Below are 14,155 nucleotides of genomic sequence, written 5' to 3'. Positions count from 1 at the left end.
CCAGGAGGGCCAGATAAACAGCTCGTAGTTCGAGGAGGTTTATGTGAAGCTTCCATTCGGAAGGAGACCACTTTCCGCTGATCCGGAGTTCCTGGAGGAGAGCTCCCCAACCCTCCAGGGACGCATCCATTGTGATTATGTGTGGAGGTTTGAAGTAAGAAGGCCAGGCCTTGAGAAAGATTCCGTGGACGAGTCCACCACTGTAGAGCAGTGACCATCTGAGGGGTCACCTGAACAACATCGTCGAAGGATCCTTCGGCTTGAATCCACTGAGTGGAGAGTGATTCCTGGAGAGGACGCATGTGGAGGCGACAGTAGGGAACTAGCAGAATACAGGATGACATCATCCCGAGAAGAGATTTGAACAGGCGCACTGAGAGAAACTTCCTGGATCTTATGCAGTTCGCCAAGTGAAGAAGTTTGCACTGTCGCTCTTGTGACGGGAAAGCTTTCTTCTGGTTTGTATCGAGAATAGCACCCAGAAAACTTATCCGCTGAGAAGGTTGTAGAATGGATTTGTCTGGATTGAGAGTGAGCCCCAGACGACTGAAAAGCTGTAGACAGGCGTTGGAAGATCTGTTCGCTCCGTCTAGAGAAGGTGCCTTGACGAGCCAGTCGTCGAGATAGGGAAAAACTTGGCGACGTTGCTGCCTGAGGTATGCAGCCACTGGAGAAAGGCATTTTGTGAAAATGCGAGGGGCTGACTTGAGTCCGAAGGGCAGGACTCGGAATTGGTAATGTCTGCCTGCCACAGCGAACCTCAGACATTTTTTGTGATTCCTGTGGATAGGGATATGAAAGTAGGCATCTTGAATATCCAAAGATACCATGTAGTCGTTTGCATTGAGAAGTTGCAGTATTTCTTGAATGGTGACCATGCGAAACCATTGTTTCTTTAAGAACTTGTTGAGACTTCTCAAATCTAGGATTGGTGTCCATTTCGTCTCCTTTTAGCGCACCAAGAAAAAACGGGACTAAAAACCTTTCCCCCGCTGACGAAGAGGAACCCGCTCTATAGCACCTTTCTGGATCATTATTGAGATTTCCAGGAGTAAAAGGCGCAGATTCTTGTGAAGCATAGGTCGGGGAGGTGTTGTTATTTGTTTCCGATTGTGTAAAAAGTGGGAAATTCTTCCCCCTAATTTGGAGGGCAGAGAGGAAATGGAGACCGGCGGTAGAGAAAAGTCATTGACGCCGGGCAGAATCCTTCTGTCGTCTGCCCTTTCCGCGAAAGGAGGACTTATTGTATGAAGATTGCTGCTGTTGGCGTTGTTGAAATTGTGGCTGATAGTGCTGGTTGGAGGAGGAATAGGAAGACCGATATTGTTGGTAGTTTCCTCTAGTGGAAGATTGTCCTCTACCCCGTGAGCCTCGAAAAGGGGGGGTTTTTAAATCGAAGGGTACCCAAAGCCCTGGCCGTGTCCGTATCCTTTTTTATGCCTTGAAGGGCTTCATCAATATGAGTGCCAAAAAGAAGTTGACCATCATAAGGCATGTCAAGAATCTTCGTCTGGATTTCCGGCCGGAATGTTGTCGCCTTAAGCCAACCTTGGCGTCGGAGGACCGCAGCCCCAGCCAGTTGGCGGAAACCAGTACAGGCGATGTCCATCGCACAATTGATGATTTCGGAAGCCGAATGTTCGCCCTCTAAAAAAAAAATCTTTGCCTCCTCTTTCGAGTCGTCCGGCAGGGCCTCCAAGTATGGTGCAATGTCTGCCCACATCTGCCTGTTGTAGCGCCCCAATAATGCTAAAGAATTAGACGCACGCACCGTTAATGCAGACATGGAAGAAAAACGCTTCCCAATATTGTCTAGGCGTCTGCCCTCCCTATCTGGAGGGGCTGAAAGCAGAGCAGAAGGGTTTTTAGACTTCCGCTGAGCTGCCTGTGGGATGACGGGATCAGGCTTGGGATGTCCGGTAAGACAGGCTGGAGCGGTGTCTGGAGCTCTGTACTTCTTGTCCAGACGAGGCAACACTTGGGGATCCGTAGAAGGATTTTGCATGATTTTAATGCCTTGATCCCAGATGTAGTCTATGATAGGCACAGATCTCACTGATTTCTTAAAAGGTTCCTTAAAGTCGTAAAGGAAACAGTCTTGCTGATGAGAAGGCATAGGAATTTGGAAACGCTGTGCAGTCCTTTCTGAAACATTATGGAAACCCCCAATATCCTCAGGAGGCGAATCTGCTTGAGAAGGCACCGGAGACGCTGGAAAAGGGATAACGTAGTCGTCCCACTCATCATGAGTTGATTGGGAATCATGAACCTCTCCGTCTTCCTGTTGTTCCTCCTCCTCATCATCTGTGGAAGGGGGAGGTGGTATTGTGACAGGCACCGACTGTGGAGGCTGAGGCGGAACCTGTAACCTTGGTAGCGGAGAGAGAACTGGGGCAGAAGACGAAGCAGAAGTGGGGAATCTCTCCATGTAGTCGGAAATTAAAAATTGGAGGAAACCAAAGACGCAGGGAGACAAACTATGGGAGGTTGGCGAAGATGGCTGTGGTCTGGGAAAAATGCCTGATCTTCTGCGTCTTGTTGGTCATAGTCTGAATCCTCCTGGTACTTGACATGAAGTTCAGAGGGACTTGTTGCAGCCCTGAACATGCTGCCCTCATCTGAATCCTCCTCCTCGTCCAAAAGGTGAGACAGAGGCAATGGCTGGACCCTGGTAGGTGATGTAAGGGAAGGAGTCAGCGTGCGTTTAGTGATCTTGAGGTGAACATATGCACTGTCCACTTTTGACTTTGATGTCACCGACAAGGCCGTCGTCGGTGTAGTCGTCGTCGACGAGGAAACACCAACGGACACAACCAATGGTAATGTCGACGAAGCCCACGTCGACGGAGCCGTCGTCGACAATGGGAGAGACGTCATCGGAACACTCCTCGTCGACGTACTCGTCGATGTGCTCGTCGTCGAGCTTGGCGTAGACACTGTCTTGGACGTCGATGACGATTTTTTAATCTTGATCGTCGACGATAATGGCATAACAGCCGTCGACGATGACTTCGTCGACGAGTTCGATGCTGAGGACGCCAAAAGTGTAGAGACTGTCATCGTCGACGAGGTTACTCCCACAGCTGCAGAAGGAGATTTAGTCGTCGTCGAGGCCACCGTCGACAAGGTGGTCGTCGACAGGGCTGAATCCGGCTTTTTAAAGGTGTGTAAAATCCTTGGCGGAGGATCCTTGGTTGGTAAAGCCTGAAGTTTTGCCTCTGAAGACTTTTTCTGCGTCTTCTTTAGAGGGGGCTGCGAAGAAGGACCTGGAGAAGCATCTCTGGACCTTTTCTGTGAGGTTTTTGAAGACTTTGTTGAGCCCTCATTCTCCTCAGAGGACAAGGGGTATTCTTTGTCCTTAAGCCTCTGCGGCCAAATTAAAAGCCTTCCCTCACGGTCTTTAAGAGTCTTTGATGAAAAGGTACGACATACCTTACAGTCCTTGGAGGAAAGGTCCGGATAAAGACAGTAGAGGCAGTCTTTATGCTGGTTGTCGACATGTAGCCTCTTCTTATTGCAGGAAGCACAGGGCCTAAAAAGACCTTTCTTATGAGTGTCTGACATGAAGACAGAGAAGACTTCACTCAGAAGAAGTAATTCTGATGAACAAAACCACTTAAATTCCAGAAACAAGGAAAAGCTGAGCAGAGCTCAGTGGAGACTCCCTTAGCACGACGTGCGGTAGAAAATCTGAGGGACTAGAGCTCCTTCCAGGAAGGTTACAGAGGGTGGTGATAGCTGATTGGTTGTTCTCTGGAGTTTGGTCCTCATTACAAAAGGACCTGGATATGTTACTAATGTAAGGCCTTTGGCCTATCTCTCTATATGTCTAGTGAGACATTACTTTTCTTATGTACCGGGGACTCCCATCCCGACGACGGGGAATGATTCAGGCATGTGAATCTATGACACATACCCTAATACTGGATAATGTCCAGTTCTTGTTGGAAGGGACTCATTCGGAGCCTGCAAAAGGGTAGAAGCCCTATGTACGAGAACATCAGGCCCAGCAAAGATTTTTCCTGACAGTTACTGACTGCCCAGTTGAGAGGCTCTTTGCCATGACCTGAAGCTTCATCAATGTTTCTGGAGAGGGAAATGCCTTTCCCATTTACCTGCCCTCTATCGCTGCCAAGAACTGAAATTTCCTGTGTGGTTTCAAAGAGGTTTTTAGAGTGCGGCCTAACCAGTGAAAGAGAGTGATGCAGGCAGCCATTGAATCCTTCACATCTTCCCTTAATAGAGCTTTGCCAAGCCAGTGGTGATTAAAACACCTTATGGAAGAACACACATGTAAGGCTGTCTACCAGCCGATGGGCATAAGATCAAATGAAAGAGAATAAAGTGCTTGTTGGCATAAATCATAGCAAATGTCCCACCCCTTTTACCGCCTGTTAGAAATTACTGTGCTACACAAATTAAGGTTATTACTAAAATGTGTATGCTACTCAAATACAATGGTAAATGTTACACAGATTCTCACCTGGTGGAGGGCCACCAAATTTACGCTGGCCATTTTCTTGAACCATGTTGTAACCAGTAGTTTCCATCAAAGCCAGCAAAGCAGCTTCATTCTGAGTTCCAGTTCGACCTTTACTGCCTCCATTTGTTCCATCTGCATTGTCATCATTCATGGTCTCGGTTATTTCAGATATATGCTAGCAAAATCAAAACATTAAAGTGCTAACATTAATGGAAAAAATTATATTTAAAGAGAGAATATACAGGTATCATTTAATGTACATTTGCACACCAAATAGAATAGAAAATACTTACCAATATGTGTTGTTCTCTAGTATTGACATCTCCATAGAGTCACTGATTAAGGGCCTGGTTTAGAGTTTGGCGAATGGGTATACCATCACAAAAGTGATAGATATGCTGTCAAGCCTTATTACAAGTGCATTATATCCTAATCCACTTGTAATAAAGCAGACTATATGTATGACTGCCTTCTAACAAGTGCATTAGGATATTGTGGATTTGTAGATTTCCATTATGTTTGGAATAGAGTACCCATCTCCCAACCCCCAAGCCAGGCCATTGGTTTGCCCTTTACCATGCTAAGAATACCTTAACCTCTTGAGTGCCCATGACGAGCTGGTCTCGTCATGGGCCGAGGTTGCGCTGTGCCCATGACGAGACCAGCTCGTCATAAACCCCGCCCGCTAATGAAACGCCCGGCACAGGGCGGGGAAAGGGGCGGGCACTCAAGGGGTTAAATGCATTTTACAGTGTTATGGAAGTATGTCCACCCCATTTAGGACTAATCTTGAGGGCTTGAGTACCTTAATGTCTATTCTCAGGAAATCTATAGCTTTACAGCACATGACGCAAGTAGATGCTTCATCCACTTATAATGACACTGCGTGAATCGTCCCACTCACCTAAATCCGCAAAGCATTCCGCACCTGGCACACTCTACATGGCACAGGTTCCACAGCCAAGGCAAACAGTAGGGAGGACAATGGACAACCCTGCCGTGTACCCCTTTTCAATAGCAACTCCTTAGACACAAGGGGCCCGATTCACAGAACTAACTTAAGACAAAATCCTAAACTTACTACCATTTTGGTATTCACAGAAGGCACTTACTCATTTTGGTATTCACAGAAGGCACTTACTCATTTTGGTATTCACAGAAGGCACTTACTCATTTCGGTATTCACAGAAGTTAGGAGTCCTAACTTTAGGACTCCTAAATGCCTTCTGTGAATACCGAAAGCCTTAAAATTAGGATTTTTCTCAGTTTAGTAGTAGTATAGTTAGGACTCCTAACTTTAGGACTCCTAAATGCCTTCTGTGAATACCGAAAGTCTTAAAATAAGGATTTTTCTCAATTTAGTAGTCCTAAAGTTAGGACTCCAAACTTTAGGACTCCTAAATGCCTTCTGTGACTCCCGAAAGCCTTAAAATTAGTATTTTTCTCAGTTTAGTAGTAGTATAGTTAGGACTCCTAACTTTAGGACTCCTAAATGCCTTCTGTGAATACCGAAAGTCTTAAAATAAGGATTTTTCTCAATTTAGTAGTCCTAAAGTTAGGACTCCTAAATGACTTCTGTGACTCCCGAAAGCCTTAAAATTAGGATTTTTCTCAGTTTAGTAGTAGTAAAGTTAGGAGTCCTAACTTTAGGACTCCTAAACTGAGAAAAATCCTAATTTTAAGACTTTCGGTATTCACAGAAGGCATTTAGGAGTCCTAAAGTTAGGACTCCTAACTTCTGTGAATACCGAAGTGAGTAAGTGTCTTCTGTGAATACCAAAATGAGTAAGTGCCTTCTGTGAATACGAAAATGGTAGTAAGTTTAGGATTTTGTCTTAAGTTAGTTCTGTGAATCGGGCCCTACATTCCCTGTCTGCACATGTGCTGCTGGTGTTGTGTACGGAAACTTTATCCAGGCATCAAACTTGGACCCCAGCCACACTCTTTCCATTACTTGTCATATATATTCCCAGCACACAGAATCAAATGCCTGCTCTATGACTTGGAAGGCTAAGGCATAATAGTCCTATTGCAAGCAGGCAGATGAATAACGTGCGCCAAGCATTGCAGATTACATAGTGTGTTTCTGAGGGGATAAACCCCGACTGGTCCTGGTGACCCAGTTTCGGGAGGTAGCGAAGCAGTTGCGCTGCCAGTACATGGCCGAGAATGCTTTGGTCTACATTTAACAAGGAAAGGGGGCGATAAGAAGCCTCATCCAGCGAGTCGTTCCCTGGCCTTGGGACCAGCATAACGAGGGCCTCTTTCATGAAATCAGGAAGCTCCCCCTGCTCCAGTGCCTTTATATACCGGCAATAGCTATTGGCCAAAATCTTAGGGAAAGTCTTACACAGTTAGGCTATCCCTTCAGGGGCCTTAGCTGACTTAAGGGAGTCTTTGGCCAGGAGTATCTCCTGCTTTGTCAGGGGGCTCTCAAGGTCTGACCCTTTCTCACCATCGAGATGCGCCAACGGAAGCACGTCCAGGTAGGCCGTGACCAGGGGTCTCGTGGCACCAAGGGGCGGAATAAACACCCTCCAGAGATGCTCCTCAAATGTCTCATTGATGGCCTGTTACTTGGATACCTCCCGCCCAAAGAGATCCCTAATAGCTAGTATGGGTTCTGTGCACTTCTATTGCTTGATCATCCTGGCCATCATACGCCCTGTCCTGTCTCCCTCCATATGTAAACGGTGCCTGTAGGAGAGTCTCACACGCTTCTCAAGTCTATCCCATAAGGAGTAAGTCTGAATCTTGGCTTCGCCCCACTCTGGGCACACCTCTTGATCATGTGGGAGGGCTATTACCAATGCTGCCAGTTTTTCTTCCTGCACAGCGAAATCTCTATTCAACTTTTGTCGGATGCCTGTGGTATCTGCCATACCTACCCCTCTGAGCACTGCTTTCATCGCATCCTATTCTGTCGCCCTTCTCTGAGTACTCTCCCAGTTATGTGTAAAGTAATCTGGCACGGCATCCACGATCACCCTCTTGTAAATGGAGTCAGTTAGGGACTCTGCTTTCATCCGCCACAGTGGCACTCGAGATATGGGTCTAGTCAAGCAGTAGGTCAGTAGCATGGCCAGCAGATACCTGGCCAGGTATGCGGTGTCAGTCACTATCAGAATCATGCTGTCAGACTTGGCTTTTTTACGGGTTAACCCCTAAACATTTTGCTTTTTGGCCTCCTGTTTAAGACCTCGTTTAGTTGGTTTAAGGACTCTGGGCACTTTACCACGTCTATTCAGTGCTAAAGTGCGTATGCTCCCCATGTAAATTGTGTATTATTGGTTTTCCATGATTGGGATATTTTATTTACTAGTAAGTCACTAGTACCATACACTGTGTGTGCCTAGAGCCTTTAAATCAAATGCTACTTGAGTGCTTGCAGCACTGGGTGTGCCACCCACACAACTAGCTTTTCAAAGGTGTCTCAGATCTGCAAATGCAGTGTCTGCGCGCAGTTTTTACTGCCATATCGACCTGGCAAGTGCATCCACTTGCTAGGCCCAAGCCTTACCTTTTCTTACATGTAAGGCACCCTCCAGATATGCCTAAAGTACCCCCATGGGCAGGGAGCAGCATCTGTGAAAGATAGGACATGTACTGTTGTGTTTTACATGTCCTGATAGTGAAATATTGTGTATTTCGTTTTTCACTATGGAAAGGCTGTCTGTCCCATAGGCTATCATGGGAGCTGCACTGTAACATTTGACAAGCGTAACTTTCCATTGGGAAAAGATGGAGAAATTGAGTTTAATATGCCTGAAATCAGGATTTAAAAATACATCTTTAGTAAATATAATTTTTTCATTGTGCTTTTGAAAATACCACTTTAGAAAGTGGATATTTCCTTGTCTAACCATCCATGCACCTCTGACTATTTTGAATATAAGCTGTCTGGGCATTTGACCAACAGGGTCTGGTTTGTGCATTCACACTAAACAGACACAAGGGGGGGTTGAGGTGTGCCTTGCCTTTCCTGGGTGACTCATAGCCAGGCAAAATAGACCTGGCTGCATTTAGAGTAGTGGAAGGAGTTGTCGCTTGCACCTGAATTGACTGTGGCTGCCTCTCACAAAGCTGTCTCCAGATCCTATGCTGAACCTGGCCTGAGCCAGGTTGAACTGGTTTATGTGTGCCACAGGAACTTTGCTTGTACCAACTTCAAAGGAAAATGTGGTATAAATATTGGGGAATTGACCCCCGAACTTTAGATTACTGCTGGACTAAGGAACCTGCAAGGAAGAAGAGCCGGAACAGCTGTGAGGAGAGACTACCACTTTGCTGTGTGCTTTGCTGGGTCGGCCTGCAGTTGCTGCTTCTGTCTTGGGCAGGGAAAGTACTGGACTGTGCTTTCTGCATCCTAAGTACCTCCAAGGGATTGATGAAGAGCTTGCCTCCTATTGTAGGTCTCAGGGAAATCAAAGACTTCAACATCTTCTGGGTACCGGCTTTTGGAACTGGATGTTTCAGCTGTCACACACGAAAAAAGGTAACGACACCCGTCAACGACGCCGCTGCAGAGGACACCGCCACACTTTGCACCACAACCCTGGTCTCAGCGACGATGACAATGTCCGCCGCCTCCACTGAGCTGCTGCTTGCACCGTGACCTGTGGGCACTGCACTCCGCACACCTCGCATCACACTGCCGCCCTGGTATCCCCGTCGATGCCCGACGACGTCACCGATGCCGATGCGTGCACCGTGACCTGGGGGCCCTGCTCTTGGAGAACACAGGGCACCGCCCCACTTTTTCGCGCATCCCTGGTCTCACCGACAATGCCGCTCCAAGCTGACATCGATGCCGCTGCCTGCCCAGTGGTTTGGGGGCACCGCTTGTGGGTTATTTGACGCACCACCAATTCTCACACCACAGTCTTAACCCACCGACGCCAGTACCATCAACACTAGATCATCAGCCAATATCGCTGCTTGCACCGCTACCTGTGGGCCCCGTACAACGCATTGCCCCCTCTGGCACTGCAGCCTTTGGTCTATACCGACGATCGTGCTTCAGCAAAGAGGACGACTCTGCTTGCACCGTGACCTGTCAGCACCATAACGAGCACCACAGCACTTCGCACCACAGCCCTGGTCTCACCGACGCCGCTGGATGACCATACACAAGCCGCTGCCTGAACTGCTACCTTAGGGCACTGCACATCGCACTGCTCTGCTTTACACCGCAGACCCGACGCCTGTCCACGATCCTGACCGCAAACGTATAAAGTTCAACCTGCAACGCGTGTGACTTCAAGGGCCCGACAACTCTTGCACCGATGTCCGGAACTGACGCCGCTCCTCCGGAGTTCACTGCAATGTCCGACGCCCTGCATCTCCAAAGGTACTGTTTTACTTGTCTCCCCGACACCGTAGCTGGCCCGTGACACCAGCACCGGCCGGAACTGTTGGATTTGTTTTTCATGACGCTATGATAGCCCTGGACGGAGCTATCGACTTCAAGGAACTGTATATAAAGTCTATTTTTGCTTTATTCATATTTTGATCACTGTATGTTGGATTTTTATAGTTTTGGTCTTGTTTTACACAGATAAATATTGGATATTTTTCTAAAACTGGTGTAGTGTCATTTTCCAGTGTTTTCACTGTATTACTGTTGGTTATGTGCAAATGCTTTACACACTGCCTCTAGGGTAAGTAAGCCTGACTGCTCGTGTCAAGCTACCAAGGGTGTGAGCAGGAGTATTTTTGATGTGTAATCCCCTTATCCTGACTAGAGTGGTGTATTCTGCTTGCTTAGGTGCATACCTTAGCCAACCAGAAAACCCATTTCTAACACACGCCAACTGTATCAGGAAACAGTTTAATCTACTGTACACAGGGCCGGACAGGCTACCGGGCGTTTTGGTGTGCTGCCAAGCTGGGGGCTGATTTCGTTGATGGGAAGCTGCGTGTGCTTAAAAGCATTAGTTTTGCTTTCTTTATTCAGGAGCACACGCAGGTCCCCATCAACGAAATCAGACCCCACCGCAGTGAAATCAGCCCCCAGCTCAGCAGCACACCAAAACACCCGGTAGCCAGTCCGGCCCTGACTATACATGTCGGCTGCCGGCATATAGCAGGAATATGTACATGCCCGTGGGTGCTGGGCCCACCACATATCCACCAATCTCACTCCTGTCATCATCTGCTTGAGGGTTTCAGTCATCTATGGATTTGTGCCCTGACGTGGGGGGGGGGGGGGGGGGGGGGGGATCTGTCTACATCTGCATCTTGAACATAGATGAAATCCCCAGCTTTTATATTCTCAGCAGTCATGAACCCCTGTGGTGCCATCCTCACCTCCCCAAAGTATTCTGCGCTATCCACCTTGGGTGCGTAAACATTTCCTAGGCAGATTTTGTGATTGTCCAGGGTCTCATACAGTATCATGTTCCTCCCTTCTAGGGTCCCCACACAGCTGCAACTTCCTAAACAGGACTCCAGGTCCCAGCGTTCCCACAGGTCTCCCAACAAAAATGATACCTCACTCGCGTGGGTGGGTCAAGTACCCGCGACAGGCAAGGGCCCAAAACGTATTGAGGAGACATCAAAATTACCTATCACAAAACAACCTGGTTTTGCAAGGGGGGGGTCACCTGGGTTTTTGGCCCCGGGCTCTGCGGCCATCATGGGAAACTACCAAACCCACACATTTCTGAAATTTAGACACCAGGGGGAGTCCAGCGAGGTATGGCTTGCATGGATCCCGCAACGTTTTCCTACCCAGAATGCCCTGCGAACCTCAAATTTAGCTGAAAGAAAAACACCTTTTCCTCAAATTTCTGTGTGGGAAAGTTCTGAAATCTACGTGGATCCACAAATTTCCTACAACCCAGCGTTCCCACAGGACTCCCGATAAAAATGATACCTCACTCGCATGGGTGGGTCAAGTACCCGCGACAGGCAAGTGCCCAAAACCTCTTGAGGAGACATCAAAATTACCTATCGCAAAACAACCTGGTTTTGCAAGGGGGGGCCACCTGGATTTTTGGCCCCCGGGCTCGGCGACCATCTTGGGCAACTACAAAACCCACACATTTCTGAAAACTAGACACCCGGGGGAGTCCAGCAAGGTACGCCTTGCGTGGATCCCCCAACGTTTTCCTACCCAGAATGTATGTATGTGTGTTCTTATATAGCGCTCGACTTACCCTTGGGCATCTCGGCGCTTGCATTGGGAACCCGTCCTGGCTTTTCCCTGTGAGATAACCCGTACTGGGCATCCCCAAGGTGAAAGCCATTTTCCACATATTTTTGGGTGGAATCACTGTGCGGGCACAAATGTCCTACCCCAGCGCGTTCTCCTTAGTGGGGGAGGAGGTGGGGGGGGCAGAAAGACTGTGGCATTTTTAGGGGGAGGTGTAGGCATTGGCAAGCCCATTCTGGGCTGACCTCACCCCTGAATTAAAAAGAAATATTTCCTGAGGCCTAATGGGCTTTCTGCCCCTCCCCCCGGGGGGCAGATAAGGGGCTATTGCCCGAATATGCCTCCCGGGGGGCAGAAAATCTGTGGTAATTATTCTGGGCAGCCACCACCCCTACTTCATAAAAACAAAAATAAATCCCTGGTGCCTAGTGGGCTTTCTGCCCCCCTAGAGGCAGGTTAGGGGCTACTGCCCCCATCTGCCCCTGGGGGGAGCAGAAAGAATGTTCTGTTTGTTTGGAGGGGCATTGGCCTGCCCATCTTGGGCAGCCCCCATCCCTACATCAATAAAAAAAATCCCTGGGTTCTAGTGGGCTTCCGAGGGGAAGAAAGACTGGAATTTCACAGAGGGTGGGGGCATTGTCATGCCCATTTTGGGCAGCCCCAACCCCAACAAAAATAAAATCCCTGGTGTATAGTGGGCTTTCTGCCCCCCTGGGTGGGCAGATTGGGGGCTACTGCCCCCATCTGCCACCCAGGTGGGGCAGAAAGTCTGATTATGCCCAAAACAAATGGGGGGAGCAAAGGGGCCACTCCCCCCTCCCTGGTGCCTAGTGGGTGGATCCCTGCTTGGGTATCGCCCTTCTGAGGCGATCCCCAAGCAGGGATCCACTGGGGAGGGATACCATTGGAAAGGGGAGATCCTCTCCCGTCTTTCTACGTGCTCAGGGGGCTGAGATAGCCCCCTGAGCACATAGAAAGTGAAACTGAAATGAGCCTCTTGGCTTATTTCAGTTTTGGTTTCACTGAAATAACGCCAGCGCAACGTGCACTCTGATCGTAATTTCTGTGAACCCATGGGGGGGTGGGCCTCGGGAGCTGGGGAAGCTCTTCCCCAGCTCCCGAGGCTCTTGGGGGGTAAAGGGAATCCCTCTGGTGCCCGCACCAGAGGGATTCCCTGTGCCATGGTGTGGGAGGCACGGGCGCCGTCAGACGCACATGAGCACTTTTGTGTCGGACGGTTCCCGCTCGTCCGACGCATAGAAGGGGTTATACCACGAATGTATGTTGACATATGCCGTTAATTTTAGAAATTTCATCCTGTTTTTTTAACTTCCCATGTTGTCCTACTGCTCAGCTGTTGGTCTATAATTCATGAAAAACAGCACAGACAGTCACTTAAAAGAAGCCCAGTTTTCTGTATTTATCCACTTTTAAAAATAAATGCAGACAGAAAACACATTGCTTTCTCTCTGTATTTATCTGTAAAAATCCATAACAACGGAAAACCGGGAGCCTTACTCATTATGTTTGACACTAGTCTGATTTGTGAAAAAGCATTTGTCCAATGATCCCAGCACTTCCGACCTCAAAGTTCCATCCCGGCACACCAGGATTTAGTCTCTGTCATGAGTCTCTTGTCCCCAAGTAGTCCCCGACGGTGGAAATGGAACCAAACCTTCCCACTAACATGCAGGTTTAATGTTAAAACTATATAGTGTACAAACAATAATTTGTAGAAAGTGGGTTTCAGAAAAAATATTGATAATTTGCACAAATATTTATCATTTGCAAATTAGTAAAGTGTTCTGATTTGATCCTGTTAAAAACTTTTTTTCATCAGTTACAAAAAAAATGTGTTTCCACAACTAATGAAACATATTTTGAAATGTTTCTACAGTTCATTTTAAGCTATTAAAATATGTTTACAAAACGTGACCTCTTACAGCCTTTCAATTCACATTCTTTATACAGCACCACTGCTGTCAGACAGTTCACTTTACAAAATCCTAACTCTGCTGTCAGAGAAAGGAAACACCAACCTCGAGGATAATATAAGCAGAATATTGAATTGTAAAAAGACATAAGTGGATATTTGACCTCTGACTCTGAACTAGAGCAAATGTGACTAGATTTAAAGGCACATTCACTCTCTAAATGAACAGTACACCTGCTCTTTGTCAGCTCATCAGAACGGGTCAAAGGGCTCTAAAAATATAGCTCACCTTGACCAAATCTGACTCACCATTGCGAGTGGGCGAGTAGATCTCTCAACCTTCTCAGACACTAAACGGTAAATTTTTACTTGTTCTCAATGAATCGTTAGCATGTATTAAATGTATTAAAGCAGCCCAATGTTATCCTATGAGAGAGGTAAGTCTCAGTAGTTAAAAAACAAATTTAGCAGCTTTTCACTACCAGGATATGTAAATCGTAAAAGTAAATGCTTTTTAATTAAAATGCACTCTGCACTAAGGTCTACCTACGGCCTACCTTTGGGGTGACATAAATGCAATAAA

At 47.5% G+C, this 14,155-nt stretch overlaps 1 protein-coding gene across 2 annotated transcripts in view; it reads right to left on the bottom strand.

The window, feature by feature from the left end:
- Positions 1–14,155, bottom strand: part of RBM46 (RNA binding motif protein 46) — an 836,305-nt gene that overhangs the window by 780,275 nt on the left and 41,875 nt on the right. For both annotated transcript variants that reach the window (XM_085643272.1, XM_085643271.1), the window contains exon 2: positions 4,484–4,658. In XM_085643272.1, coding sequence (XP_085499398.1) covers positions 4,484–4,634 — 151 coding nt within the window. In that variant the 5' untranslated portion in view covers positions 4,635–4,658. The remainder of the gene's footprint in view (positions 1–4,483; positions 4,659–14,155) is intronic.

Source organism: Triturus cristatus, chromosome 2_2 (genome assembly GCF_964204655.1).
Source record: "Triturus cristatus chromosome 2_2, aTriCri1.1, whole genome shotgun sequence".
Lineage (NCBI taxonomy): Eukaryota > Metazoa > Chordata > Amphibia > Caudata > Salamandridae > Triturus > Triturus cristatus.
This window is presented reverse-complemented; position numbering and strand designations above follow the sequence as displayed.